Below are 15,831 nucleotides of genomic sequence, written 5' to 3' on the forward strand. Positions count from 1 at the left end.
ATTTTAAAACCAAATAACTGCAGCTTTAACAATATTTATCAAATAAATTCCATTATAGACGAATAGCAGACATTTGAAAGGTGTAAAAAACTGAAATTCAGGGCAATCAGTCAAAGAATTTTTAAGAAATACTTCTTTGAAATCGTTTTTGTCATTCAGAAAATTTGCTGAAAATCGTTGTCCGTTTTTCGGTCCTTTACGGTAAGTGCCGAAATTTGGTCTTATTGCCAAAAATAATCATACTTGTTATAAAAATATAACTTACCGGCATAAGTCTTACATTTCAACCATCCTTTGACGTTTTTACACCTCCGGCAAAATCATAAAACGGCGAAATTGTGTCCACGGCAAATATGAGCGCCCCACTCATGTAAAGTAACTTTTAATGAATTTTTCAATTTCAAAATTCCACATTTTTTTTTTAAATGACCCATATGTAAAGCTTTGAAATAAAAGTAAAATTGAGAATAGAAATGGGGAATGTGTCAAAGAAACAACAACTCGACCATAGAACAGACAACATGCAGCAGGTCTTCAATGCAGCGAGAAATTCCCACACCCGGAGGCGTCCCTCAGCTGGCCCCCATACAAATAATAATTATATATACTAGTTCAGTGATAATGAACGCCATACTTAACTCCAAATTATACACAAGAATACTAAAATTAAAAATAATACAAGACTAACAAAGGCCAGAAGGTCCTGACTTCGGACAGGTGCAAATATGCAGCGGGGTTAATATGTTTATGAGATCTCAACGGTTGAACCCTCCCCCTATACCTGTAGCCAATGTAGAAAAGTAAACGATAAAATACGCAAATTTCTATTCTGGCAAATATTGATAATAAATTTCCAATATCTTAACCTGAGGGAAAAAGCAATTAAATAATTTAAATAAGTCTTATGGTAGATTTTTTTTCAAGCAGTCTTTTCGTTTCCACTTGCAGTTTCGACTTTATAAAGTAAATGTTTTTCTTTTCATTTTAATAATTTATTTAACTCTACATTTAATAAAATGCAAACTTGAAGAAAACCTATCGAAAAGTTACAAAAGGTAACTGAAATTTCAATAAATCGAATCGTATATTATCAGCGTCAATTCATTTCGATTTCCTTTTTGGGTCTTTGGTGTAAACCCCAAAAAAGTAGTTCCGACCACAAAGAGTAGTGTCCCTTTGAACGCTTGTAGATTACAATAGAAACTGACAGTTTCGTGACGTCACAATACAAAATAGCAAGTCCGCATAAACGATCAGTGACGCAGAAAATACAAAATACCGGTGACGGCAAGGATTGATTGCCGAGTTTATGAGCTTCGGTCCTTGCTTGGAAGTTGATTTCTTGGGTCAAAGTTCAAATATAGTTTCAAAAATTTCCTTAGCACTAAGATAAAACCTATTTTCTAATTTAGTTTGAATTGATTATCTTAAATTAGTTTTATTTAAACAAATTTAAATCTGAAACCAAAGCAAAACAGCGATATAAGTCCCATTTGTTCAAATGGAAACAAAACAACGACGCCACCTATCGCTCAATCGGCCATTTTGAATGTTATTGGTAAGTTTGGTGGTCAAGATATAAATCCCTAGCCATCGGACTTATAGATAAACAAAGAACTCTCAAATTTTACAATCATTGAGTTGAAACATTTAATTACCTGAGAAAGTATTTATTTTAAATTGAAAGATATGTTCCGTTGTAATTTAAGTAATAATTCATCCACTCTAAAACGAAACAGCTGATTTTTTTTATGATTATTACCAAATATTTATTGCAAAGCCAACGACCTACGCGGATTTTACAAAAGTATATAGAGTTTTCATTATGTATTAAGTACGACTGTTAATTCAAGATATGAAAATTGTGCTGGAATTCATTAGAAAATATACGAACTCCCGAGACCGGTATAAATAACCGGTTTCAATAAGACGCCAAAAAGAAATACCTTTCTGTAACCCGCATCAGGTTCCAGTAAGACACTCACCGTCTGCCAGTTATAAACAATGACAACCATAAATGAGGGTGTTGAATTTGGATTATCTTTATTTAATTTAACTCAAACTAACTAGTCTTTCAAAGAAATTTTGACTCCCCCCTTTCTCAACATCTATGTAGTTTTGGGGAACGTCTTTTTACCACAGAACACCACAGAATACCACAGAACACCACAGAATACCACAAAACACTAAAAATATACCACAGAACACTTAAAATATGCCACAGAACTCCCAAATAGTAACAATTCAGACATTGTAGTTGTTTTTATTGCTAATTATATCTATAATATGACTTTTATTATTCAAATTAATTAAAAATTTCAATCTAGTGTCGACTCATTATCATTACGCCCCCAACTGACTTGGCCTTTAATTGGGTCCAGACTAAAAATTAATGCAAGACCAATCATTGAGAAAACCACATAGAATTCTACCAATATAATGTTTTGGATAACCTATACATTATAGTTTACATGTATTTGTATTTAATTGTTGAAAATTGAAGGTCGAAGACTAATTTCCGTTTTTGTGTGTGTGTGCATCTTCCTCAAATTTCAAGTGAAAAATTCAAAGTTTAGATAAGCTTTGTCTGTGGTCAAATTTCAATAATAATAAAGAGATATAAAAATAAATTTGAAAATTTTAATTTGATAACATCAATAACAAAACAATTCAATAAATACAAGGTCAAGGTGATTAATGTCTTTTCGGCTCTTTCTGTTCTTGGTCTCTTTCTCTGCATAGGTTTCCTGGCTATTGACTTAGCCTTGTTGACAACAGAATAGAGTCCATCTGATGAAGTTATGATATTTTCATGGAAGACGCCCTCGACAACCTACCAGAATTTAGAAGCGATGAGGATGAAGAAAAATTAGAGTAATACATCAACTTGATGGATTTTACAAAGGTCCTTTTAAGGACCATCAATATTTTCAAAAAGATCTATCATTGTTGTTCACTTAATTACCCTAATTTCATCCCCCTCCCCAACAATTAATATTGAGTTCCGAAAGGTTTTGCCAAAGACAAGTAATGATATCAGATTGATAGTATAGAAAACAAATTCAATGTCAAAATTTAAAATATTAAGTTACCAAATTGTAAATTTCCTAAACATATTATATTCCGTAACTTAATAAGAAAAATGAATTAACAAAGCTTGACACGCGTCGTTGATAAATATGTTAAATGGCCATCCGTTCTTTTCAATTTTTGACAACCTCATTAGTGGGGTTGTGTTTGTTAAATTACTCTTAATAATGACCATAATATAGACTTTTGTTTTACTAGTATTATTCAAAACAAAAATGAATTATAAAATTATATAAGTATGTAAAAAACATGACCCATTCAAAGATATTGCATGATAATTGATTAAAATCGTACTAAAGGAACTTTATGCATTTCAAATAAAATTTAAATATATTCATAATAAGTAATCAGTCAAAGTCCTTGATCTCTTTCCGTCGGTTAGATTTTGATATTTGTCTCTTGTCTTATTTTTGGTATAACTATTTTATATATAATAATAAGAAGAAAATGAATAAAAAATATATATGAGGTGTTGATGACGGTGGTTTGTGGAGTTGTCATCTTATAGACTTTCCTTTTCTGTTCGGCGTGTTCAATGTAGATATATTTGATATTTTAAACTTTAATTTGATATAATTTTTGGCATTAATAACTAGAAAAATAATAAATACGATAAATAAAAAAAAAATTAAAAACAAATTGCGCTGTTCAGCGATGTATGTTGTTTGCGATCGGTAATGGAATTTAGATTTACCGTCTAATTAATATTCGTTCATGCATTTTGTTGAGTTATTTTAATGTTATGTTGCATATTTAAGTTGTTTTGCTGTTTGTTCTTATGTTCTGTGGTATATTTTAAGTGTTCTGTGGTATATTTTTAGTGTTCTGTGGTATATTTTTAGTGTTCTGTGGTATTCTGTGGTGTTCTGTGGTATTCTGTGGTGTTCTGTGGTAAAAAGACGCTCCGGTAGTTTTGAACTTGTCAAATTGTTGATGATGTTGCAAGAAGGTCACTCATTAGCTTATTTCATCATAAACGCACAGCAACCAAAATAAAATCATTCTTATAATTGTTTTATCTTCCTGAAGGGATAGAAAAGAATAAAATTGATAGGTTCAAGAGTTTATTCATAACGGAAATACCATGATTTACCATATTTTGCCAATTTCCATTTGATAAATTACATCACCAGCAAAAAAAATAGTTTTATTCAGGCCAAATTTATATCAGAATGATATCATTGGCAATGTATTTGTTTTAAATTTAGTCCAAATAATTATGACGTCTGGCAAGGCTGGTTTATTTTTTTCTGGGACGCCTTCCTATAAAGTAACGCTGAAGCCATTTTTACGTCTGGACTTAAAGTGCAAATATTTTTGGAACTTTGAGACCTAATTTTGACATTTTCATTGCAGACTAGAAATTTTTACGTAGTACTAGTTACAAAGTCCTACCTCTTTGTGCTTATTGTTACAAAATTTTCCTGAAATATCTAAAAGAAATGATAAAATAAGATATACTTCCATTTGTGATTTGAGGTGGGCAAATATTTATTTTGTTTTTTAATTAATTTCCCAGAATCTAAAGAAACTCCACTTCCAGTGAATATAAAATAGAATATTAAACTCGGCAGTGATATTGTATGTCTCAAATTACAGCCGAAATTCGGCCTTTTCCCCTAGAGAAAATTCCCAATAACTAAAAAAAAAAATGGTTTTAAATTCCTCCCAAATAGTTTAACATTTTCCCAAAACAGTGATGACATTGGTAGTAATGTTTGTAAATTTCGTATTCATGTTATTATTTTGATATTAGAAAGCACTTTTGATATATATCTGGTTTTCTGATCAGAATCATCATGGTGTTTGTAATACATGTGGTCTTCAATGCATTAAGTACCATCATTGTTTCTGTGTCTTTCCCCTATCCAAAAAGTACCTTTCAAGTTGAAAATGTCTGACAACCAAAATATACATGAAAAAACAGTGTAGAAAAGACAGCAAAGATTAGTTAAAATCGGAGATGTGTTTAAAATAAAATATACAAATTTCCCAATTTCAATAAAAATATGCATTTTTCCCAATAAAAACCGGTAGAGGTAGTTTTGAAAAAAGACAACAATATCACTGCTCGGTCAAATCTGATGGACCCAAATTTCCAGAACGTTGGATTTACATTATCCCGAAAATCGGGTCACCAATGTTTCATATATCAAAGTGGGGTTACTACTGGGAAAAAAATCTTTCAATCTTTTAAATGCAATTTACATAGGTTTTATTTTGTGTATTTTCAGATTCAGATATCGCTGATGAGTTTCACATAAGTGAATATTTCGCTGCGTAGATAAATAAAAAAGGAGTTTTGGATACATAAATGATGGCTTCAGCCAGAATGGAACAAAATATGAACCACGCTGGACCTCCACCCATGGATGGGAAAGGGAATCCTGGCACAGGGTATGGTCAATTTATGAACAACCAACAGAGAAAAGTGAAAATCAAACAATTTAAGATAATCAATGATCATGCATGAGTGAGAAATTAGTTGTAAACAGCAATAAGACAGCAATTCTAATGAAAGTAATCACAAAGCATTCTTTAATAAGCAACCACAATGAATTGCATATGTTTTGAGATCACACATATATTGATTACATACAAGAACTAGTTTTAGCTATCAACCTAAAACATCTAAATCTTAGAAAACATGGTAAATATCTTGTCGGAAGATTTTGGCAGCTACACGTTTGTAAAAGATGTGAAAATAAGACTTGTATGATTGTCAATGAGACATTCCACTAGAGACCAAATGACATAAATGAAAACAACTTTAAGTAACCGTACAGCTTTCAGCAATGAGCAAAACCCCATTCAACATAGTACTATAACTTTAATAGACCCTGAAATGACACACATAAAACAATTCAAACAAGAAAACTGAGTCTGATGACCTGATTTATGTACAAAACAATGAATAAAAACAAAAGGATATTCTTCAACAAGTCATTGAATCACTTAGTACAGAATGTAAAAGGTTACACAAGTTTTTTTTTATGCCAAACCTGATCACCCTAACGTGGGACAGTGGCATTACAGTACAACATTAGAACTAACTATAAAAATAGTTCTAAAGGGTTAACTCATTAGATTGATACAAAGCAAAAAGACGTACCCAACTTGGCAGGGTATAAATACGTTCCCACAACAAAAAAGACACGTTAAGTACACATCTGAGAGTAGTCAAAAGTTACTCAAAGTTATTTCAAAGCAAGGCTTTCCTAAGAAGCCGGTAGACGGCGGATTTCCACAGTTTATGGTGGCTTCAAGTGCCGGCTACTTCACTGACAAAAATATAAATTCAAAAAGAAAAAATATCTTTTTCAATTGTTTACAGGCAGCCAAGAGACGTATTGTTGCAAAGTCGCTGTCACGATAAACAAGGATGAAAAGTCAGTGTTTACCTTGGGCTAAATATAGTTCACATGAATTCTGGTCACTGATTGGTTGTTTATTTAAAGTCAGAATGCATCGTTTCTTTTCAAAGATAACAAGAGGGACATTCAGGTGGTCATTGAATGATAACAATAGAGACGTTGTTGTTCCGATGGTCATAAACTAGTTGGTTTTGGCTTTTAGAATGTGAAGACAATCAGATAGGATGACAATTTTGTGTTATGGAATATTGGCCAAATAAAAAAATGTAGTAGATCATGTTCAGAATCTGGAAAACAGTATCTTTTGAAGTTCATTTTTCAAAGCCCACGTGGTGTTCAGAGAATCAAGGTCAATAACCAAAGTAGAATATTGTCGACTCGACCACAAATAAATAACATTTCCAAATGATTTATGTATCCAACTTATTGAACAGTTTACAAAAAAAAAGAAAATCAGAGGATAAATCAATTTTCTGTCAATGCTTGAGAAATAATTGTATGATTTAATTATGCGTAACAGTCTGGAGAAAAAAGGGGGGCCATTTGTTTACAAATGCACGTAGTTATTCAAATTTCTAACAAATAGGATTATTAAATAAATTAAACTCCTTTAAAAGCAAATGAATTTTAAGCATAAGATAAAGAAAATGAAAAACAAACCATTACATAAAAAAAAAAATGCGATTTTTTTTCTTTCTTTGATTCTCATACATTAAAAAATGGTCATTTGAAAGATGAAATTAGGTGCCAGGATATTGCGAGAATGCAGGATTTTGTTTTATTTATGCCAGACCCCCTGCTATTTTGCACCAAGCTCGTTCCGACTTTGCCGAATGCATGTTACAGCCACCTATAATTGTAATTTAGCCTACTGCTTCAATTTCAAGGGAAAGCCCTTTCAAAGCCTATACAACTTATTAAAGGATTTTCTTTTTCATTAATTTTACATTTTTTATTTGGAAAAAATTATGACCAGACATGTCAGATGAACTAAATTTACTACTTCAATTTCAAGGAAAAGCCCCGTCAAAGCCTTAACAACTTATTAAAGGATTTTCTTTTTCATTAATTTTACATTTTTTATTTGGAAAAAATTATGACCAAACATGTCAGATGAACTAAATTTCTCCAAATTGAGAAAAAAATTGTATTCAGATTGTCTTTAATGTTAAATGAGTTATCTGCTATTGTCTTTCAGTGACCAGGGTTGGAAGTCCAAATTAAAGCTTCCTCCAAAGGATAACAGAATCAAAACAACTGTAAGTATATAGTACTTAGGAAACAATATTTACATTAGGTAAATAACAAAGGTTACCAACCTGTACAGCAACCTGATTTATGGAGTTCTTTAGACACTTACCAGTTATCTGTTGGAGAAGGGTTTTCCTTAAAGTTTCCTACATAATATTATATATGATGTAAATAATATTTTATGAACATGAAGTAGTGTATACTTTACCTATTTGATAAACAAGACTATTAGAGAGATGTACATGTTTAAGAATTCATTTTATTTCATATTATCAACCAAAAAATATTTTTGTTAAGACAAATTGTCAATAAAAGAATACAGTTGCTTGATATTCTTGCTGATAAAGTAAATATCAGAAAATAAAAATGCCATTACTTTTATGTATTGGCATACCATTTCATTACTATAAAATTTAATATAAAAAAATAGTGAAATCTTAGATGATTTTGAGTTTCTAAACTGATATATGGAATCTATGCATTTGGACATTTATTCTGAATATTTTTTATTCCATTCAATGAAGTAACAAGCACATTTGTAGCCTATTTAGTGTATATTTATGCCCAAGGTAGCCTTTCAGTTTCAAAAGCAATAAATTTCTCTGCTTTGTAGGATGTTACCAATACAAAAGGGAATGAATTTGAAGATTTTTGTCTGAAGAGAGAGCTTTTGATGGGGATTTTTGAAAAAGGATGGGAGTCACCATCACCTATACAGGAAGCTAGTATTCCTATAGCACTTACAGGGCGAGACATCTTAGCTAGAGCCAAAAATGGTACTGGAAAAACTGGTGCTTATACTATACCAATATTAGAGAAATGTGACCCTTCAAGGGATGAAGTTCAAGGTAAAGATAAACTAATCTACTATTTTGTAAAGCTGTAATCTTATCTATAACAGGTTAAATGTCATTTGCAAAAAATGTTGATGTATAGGTTGACATGTTGACTTTATTCGATAAGTCTGCAATCCCAACCTACCAAGTACCAATACACAGAGATCAACATCAGACAATTTGTCTATACAATATTTTTATTTTAATTCACTGTTTTATGGTCATAGAAATATAAGGCTTAATTAAGATTTGTAGCCTCTGGTATTTTTACATGTAACTTACAAGCTTAATCTACAAATTAAGCAAACAAAAGAATGACACATTTAAAACAGTCCATAAATTATTTTTTTTGTAAATTGACGAAATTTTTGTTCATTTTTTACAGCTATGATAATTGTACCTACTAGAGAACTTGCCTTACAGACTAGTCAGATTTGTATAGAAATTAGTAAACATTTAGGTATCAAATGTATGGTGACTACTGGAGGAACCAATTTAAAAGACGATATCATGAGATTATATGAACCAGGTAAATATTATATACACTGAATGATGATTGGTTGATACAAGTTAATAGTCAGTATAGGTGGGTAATGTTATCAAGGGAGATAATTTCTCCAATTCTAGAATTGTTTTAATTTGTTTGAAATAAAAATTGTTATAAAAATAAGTTAAGTAAATAACACACTCCAATCAATTTTACTCTGATAACTGGTATTTTAACATAGTCATTCGCAAAGAATGAGTTTGCTGATAATGTACACATTAAATAAACAAAGTCCAGTATTGTTGGCTTCATGACCGAACAGACAGACTATACTTATTTTGGAGAACAATAACCTCAGTTGTTAAAACTTCAGGCAATTTTCGAAAGTGATTATGGTTAGGTTAAATTTTCCAGTATTAAAATAGTGTCTTTTGAGTTGAAATAGCTACCAGATAATTTTACATGTAGAATCAATATTTATATTTGAATTTTAAGTTTAAATTCAAAAACATTATCATTATAGTAAACTACACTACAGTTAATACTAGATGTTTCTGTTAATCACAGGATTAAATTTTGTCTAATTTATTTCAGTTCATGCCATTATTGCAACACCTGGTAGAATTTTAGATCTGCTGAACAAAAACCTTGTCAAGATAGGAAAGTGTGGTATAATGGTGTTAGATGAGGTAGGTTGTCAAAGGTTACAGTGCAATTATAGTAATGTTTATGTAGTATTATTATGGAATAATATGCATTGTCCCTTTACTCTTAAACAATGCAAAAATGATTTTGCTGCAAAATCCACAACACATAATTAAAATAGTGACCCTCCCACCATTTTTACAAGGATCAAAATAGTTACCTTGTAGTTACCTCTATAAAAAGATTCATGTTAAACAAAAAAAGAACCAATAACAGCTTGGTAAAACCATATTTCATAACTAAAAAGCAATTATGGTAGGAAGTATCAAACAAAAACCTCTGGCTTGCAGTCTCCCTGCACACACAGAATGTGACTTGAAAGATACAAAAATGATTGATGTCAGAATAAACAAGTAGACACTGGTTATCTCACAATGAATGTGTGAAAACAGACAATACAAGTTTGGAAAATATGATAATATATAAATAGGATAACTATTTTCATATTTTGTATGCAAACAATCTGTTGCACTTTTGTTAAAATTATATAATTGCGGTATTTATATTTTGTAGGCAGACAAATTGTTGTCGCAGGACTTTAAGGGAATGCTAGATAATATAATAGATCATTTACCAAAAGACAGACAGATCTTGCTATATTCTGCTACATTCCCCCTCACAGTGGAGCAGTTTATGGTAAGAATTCAGAAGCAAGGAGAAATGAGTCCTTTAAATATATAGTTGACTTTCTATCATGTTTATGTTGATATATCTACTGAAAGAATGTGTTTTTTTAAACGTAATAAAATCCCAAATTGTTACACCAGAAAATGACAAGAGACACATAGAAATGAAACTACTTCATACTTTCCTGATAGAAAGCAGTTATACATGCAAGTCAACCAATCAAAAGTGTTGTTTTTAAATGGAATTGATGATGCAACAGATATTTGTTTATCTTATGAGTTTATAAATTTGTTATTGATTTTTTCAGAGAAAACATTTACAGAACCCATATGAAATAAATTTGATGGATGAATTGACGTTGAAAGGAGTAACACAGTATTATGCATTTGTGCAAGAAAAACAGAAGGTTCACTGTCTCAATACATTGTTCTCTAAGGTAAGTGACAAAATATTGATAATTTTGATTTACATTATTGAATGAAGAAATGTAATTTTTTTTGTGAAGTTGGATATTAACACCAATTTTATTTGGGAGGATTTAAAGACAAAACAGTGATTTTAAGCAATTACTGTCTCCAGACTAGGAGCATTACATTGTATAATATTTACTAATCTCTACTGCAGTTGAGTTCTTGCATTCAATCTAGACTTATTGCTGCTTCAAAACATAGAAGGAAGTTGGAACTTGCACAGTACAGTGATAGAAATAAACAGAATTCATGCAGGGATCAAAGGAAATGTGAAAACTTAGTCACATACAGATAGAGTAGACCAACTATTTTTGAGCTCTTCCATTAACTATTAAAAAACTTGGAAGAAAAAAACTTTTGTTTCGAAATTAATGTGATATAATTAAATACCTATACAAGCATAGATGCTAACCATTACAATTTTTCCGTAATTTTTCCGACTTTGCTATCAAAACTATGCTATTACGGTCAAAATTGAATAGTTACGGATTTTGTAAGACACAGATTTTTATCATTGCTTTTCCGGCTTGGTCCGGTATTTAGAAAACGCCAATGTAATGCTTCCGGTTTCTCAGTAGTTATCAACCTATCGTTTGGTACTAACTGACTTCTGAGGAGGCAAACTTGCATTTTATGAAGTAGCTTTTCCCCCTTTCTCTACTTCTCCTTGATATAACGAAATGTACGAGGCCACCTGAAAAACTAATGAAAGGAATACATACTACAGATAACATGTTTAATGAAACACATCACTTTGCAACCATTCGTCAGTAATTGTTTTGGTAAATGCACGTTTTTGAATGATTACTGAAAAGTTTTCAAAATTACTGAAAATTTGATAATTGTTACTGATTGTGTCAAAAGGGGTTTGGCATCTATGTACATGTTAATTTATTTCAATTACAGCTCCAGATAAACCAGTCCATTATATTTTGCAATTCTACGAATCGTGTTGAACTGTTGGCAAAGAAAATCACAGAACTTGGTTATTCCTGTTTTTATATACATGCCAAGATGAATCAACAGCATAGAAACAGAGTGTTCCATGACTTTAGACAGGGACTATGTAGAAACTTAGTGTGTTCAGGTATTTATTGAAAAAAATAAAAATATTGGGGGGGAAATTTTTAATTGTAATTGCTTCAATTATATTATAGAATTATGTTAAAATAGAATTAAATCTTTTCTGCCGGTAGGTCAGCATTCTCTCATCAACAGGAACAAATACGTGTTCTAATTTTCAACATTTGTTTTGTGCCAGGAATAAAAGTTAATGTATACCAAAAAAAATCAAATATTCACATACATGAGACTATTCTCCAATTGGCAAATATATAGAGTAGCTTTAATGCTGTATGTTCTAATCATAAATAGTCAAATTGCATCATACAATGAGAATATTATAAGATGGTTCCTTAAAGTAGTGGGGTACATCAACAAGACCAACATTGATATTTAGATGAGTAACCAGCAGCTATGCTAACTAAAAGCAGTAAAAGGAAAAGTTTCACGAGACTGAATTCAAGAAAAACTTCATAATCCTTTAAACATTGTGGAACTATAACAATGCAGTTTCCATTGTTGATTGAAATTTTAGTTCATCTTTGATTTATTCACAAACTGATACATAACACCATCTAAAATTTTGTTGATTGAATTTCCTCATATTGTTTCTAGTCTTTACAGTTACAAATTAAAGTTATAGATAAGATGTGTACCCTAAAAGTTTGAACAATGTAAAAATCTCCTTGGTAGTTAACACCAATATTCAGACAATAAGCTGTAACATTAATGAGAATGATGACTTAATTTACAATTTTGTTATAGATTTATTTACCAGAGGTATTGATATACAGGCAGTGAATGTTGTTATCAATTTCGACTTCCCTAAACATGCTGAGACATACCTTCACAGAATTGGTAGATCTGGTAGATACGGCCATCTTGGTGTAGCCATCAATCTCATCACATATGATGACAGGTAAAGTGATATACCTACATGTATATAATCATCTTTCAAAACAAAGTTTATTGGTGGTAGAAACATATATTCCAATTGATTAAGTTAATATCTTAATGCCTGACAAAAAAATTGTAAACTTGTTGGCAAGTAGACATATTATATCAATAGGGTAACATGTCTCCCTTTGAACCACAAATGTCAGCTAGCACATTTATATTTGTGGGTATGAGTGTAGGTCTAGTATAAGGAAGAATTTTTCATTTGGACTTTAAAATGTTGTTAGCACAGGGTATGTGTTGTTAGATATTAGCACCCAACAGTTATCGACATTGAAAAACCCACAGACTTTCAAGAATATTCTGAAATAAGTGTTGTCACAGCTCAGAAATGATTGGTGATTCATTTTAAAGGCCTTTGGTTTTTAACCAGGATTAAATTTTAAGTTAGCAGGTATATTTGCACATGACATATGCCCATACTTATCAATTTGCCTAGAACTATTTAACTCTGTGTTTGATAAATAATATATTTATCAGTAAAGAACCAATATGCAGTGTAGAATTAGTAAAAAAAAAAAAAAAATAGACATCATATAATAGTGAGAAAAATAAAAGTATTTAAGGTCTTATGATTGATGAAAATGGGTTGGGACTCCACACTGGAGAAAGTCCTGTAAACCTTAATTGCTAATTGTGATCAATTCAGTATGGGTATTTGCCTCATTACAGAACATCCCTTCTGAGGAGTTCAATTTAAAATTTCATACATTATTCAATTGAATGTTTATTCAGAAACTTATTCTGATAGAATATGAGAAATCAAATTCATATCTTATAATATAATATTAAACCAATCTATGTGATTTCTTAGTAAGATAGAAAGGGATTAATTTATACCAGTAAAAAAAAAAACAGGAACGATTTCCTGCTATTTATAATAGAACAAAATTTTTAAAACAAACTTGTTAATTTCAGATTCTCACTTCACAAGATTGAGAATGAGCTGGGAACAGAAATCAAACCAATACCTAAAGTGATAGACAAGGCATTATACGTAGCAGAGTATCACATGGGAGATGATGAAGATGGGAAGGAATCATAAAAACTAGTCATTGTAATCATTCAACATTGTTCATTAACAGAAGTTTTATCATGATTACAAACAAAAATCAACCATGTTTTTTCATGCAAAAATTTTTGTTGGTCAGTATTTTCTTTTTATGTTTCTCTGCTGTTATGTTAGTTTATAAATGGCTTTATTATTTTTTCTTTATTTCTTTATTATGGTGGTTTTAATGAGTAAGTTAAGGGTGGGGTGGGGGAGATCATTGATTCATTCGTACAAAATACAAAAATCAAAGAAATTGTAGCTTAATGTTTGATTTGACAAGTAAAGGATTTTTAAAGAGGGAAAACATTGAAGATATTATAAGACTAAATGAGAGAAATGTATGGATAGATGCATAAGCTACATAATTGAAGGATAACTTTTAAACTACTTGATCAAGTTATTACATTTAAAGAAATTTCATGTATATATTGTAATGCAAATTGCTTGTCACATATATTCGAAAAATGCTTTTAAAGAAATATTAAAGTGATAAATTTTAGGGGTATGGGAAGGTTAAGATTAGATGCTGCTTTTTTTTTTAAAGGAAATTTGAATATATTTTTCTAATTAATAAGCCATTGGGTAAAGAGCTCAGTTTGTGTGAACTAACATATATAATTTTGAGAAATACTGCCAAGTTATGATTTTTCGTTTTGTAAATTAGAAATCTGAAATTATCTGTAGATTATTGGTCTGCAGGATTTATTTATTTCCCAAAATATTGTAGCAACAAAAAATAACACAAAGTGTTTCATTTAAATTATTGTGATAACTGAAATTTATCATAAGAAAAATCTTTTGGAGAAGTTATTTTTGCGTTGTAATTTATACTATATTTTTGTACAAAAAACAAAATTTCTTGTATGAGAACCAGAACATGAAGGCACTTGGAGAAGATTGTGCCTTTAGAGATAAGGACTCTGTTCTGTATTAACCATTTAGCACAACAGCATTAAGCACAATGCTTTCACAACCAAAGTGAGTTCAGCAATAATAGAACAGTTTGTGTTCAGGAGGGAATACATAGAAGTTTGAAGAAAAGAGATAAAAACTCAGGTTATTTTCATGTGTATTTTCCCCAATACAGACATTTTGAATACACAGAATGGAAAAATTACAGCTAATTTTCCAAATCAGGCTTATATAATGTTGTTTATTCTAAAATGTCCAGAGGAGTAAATATTTAAGAGAAGAACAATCATAGTGCTAACACTCTAGTTAATGTGAGGAAAATTTTCTGCACGAAACTTGTTTGTAAGAAGGAATAGAAATTACAACACTTATGTAATGAATGTGTATTCATACAGACTGGATATTGGTATTTTTTTTTGGAGGAAATACATTGATTAAACATTATCAGGAGAAGTTAAGAATATACCAAAATCAAATTATTACTACAGAAGAGATTTATAAAAGTGCTGACTTTACAAAAAAGAGTGCTTCTGTTGTGCTACTGCACGTGCTTAAACACCAGATAGAGACTGGGTTATAACATGGCAGCTTTGTTGACCATAGCAGTGCTCAGCTGCTGTTTATAAATAGATAATTGGGCAACAGTTTAGCTGTTCATATATTGGTTGAACTGAATCTTCCAATTTGTAGGCCAAACCAAAACAAATATATTGCACATCAAAAATGACTTGCTACACATCTGAGAAAATACAGCATGTGTCAAATATTCACGAAGACTTGAACAAAATTGTGGATATGATCCAATTTCTATGCAAACATAGAGTTGTTAAAATGAATGAAGAATTTATGGATTGTATGAAAATCTGCAACAATCACTATAATGTACTTATCAAAGAAATCGACAGAAATTCAGTTACATTGATGTCTACAGTAAGATAAGGAAATGAATTGTTAATTCTGTGTCCTAAACATTGTCTGAATTGTTGGTTGTGGCCTATTCATGTTT

The 15,831-nt window shown here is 30.8% G+C and overlaps 1 protein-coding gene across 1 annotated transcript; it reads left to right on the forward strand.

Moving 5' to 3' along the window:
• The first annotated feature begins 1,423 nt into the window (after positions 1-1,423).
• On the forward strand, positions 1,424-15,527 carry LOC143079282 (ATP-dependent RNA helicase me31b-like). The gene is made up of 11 exons (XM_076254528.1): positions 1,424-1,558; positions 5,325-5,487; positions 7,663-7,723; positions 8,329-8,563; positions 8,937-9,080; positions 9,633-9,727; positions 10,257-10,379; positions 10,678-10,806; positions 11,747-11,927; positions 12,668-12,821; positions 13,778-15,527. Exons 2-11 carry the CDS (start codon positions 5,405-5,407, stop codon positions 13,902-13,904), a joined length of 1,332 nt encoding a protein of 443 aa, XP_076110643.1. The 5' UTR covers positions 1,424-1,558; positions 5,325-5,404; the 3' UTR covers positions 13,905-15,527.
• The last annotated feature ends 304 nt before the right edge of the window (positions 15,528-15,831 follow it).

Source organism: Mytilus galloprovincialis, chromosome 6 (assembly GCF_965363235.1).
Source record: "Mytilus galloprovincialis chromosome 6, xbMytGall1.hap1.1, whole genome shotgun sequence".
Classification (NCBI taxonomy): domain Eukaryota; kingdom Metazoa; phylum Mollusca; class Bivalvia; order Mytilida; family Mytilidae; genus Mytilus; species Mytilus galloprovincialis.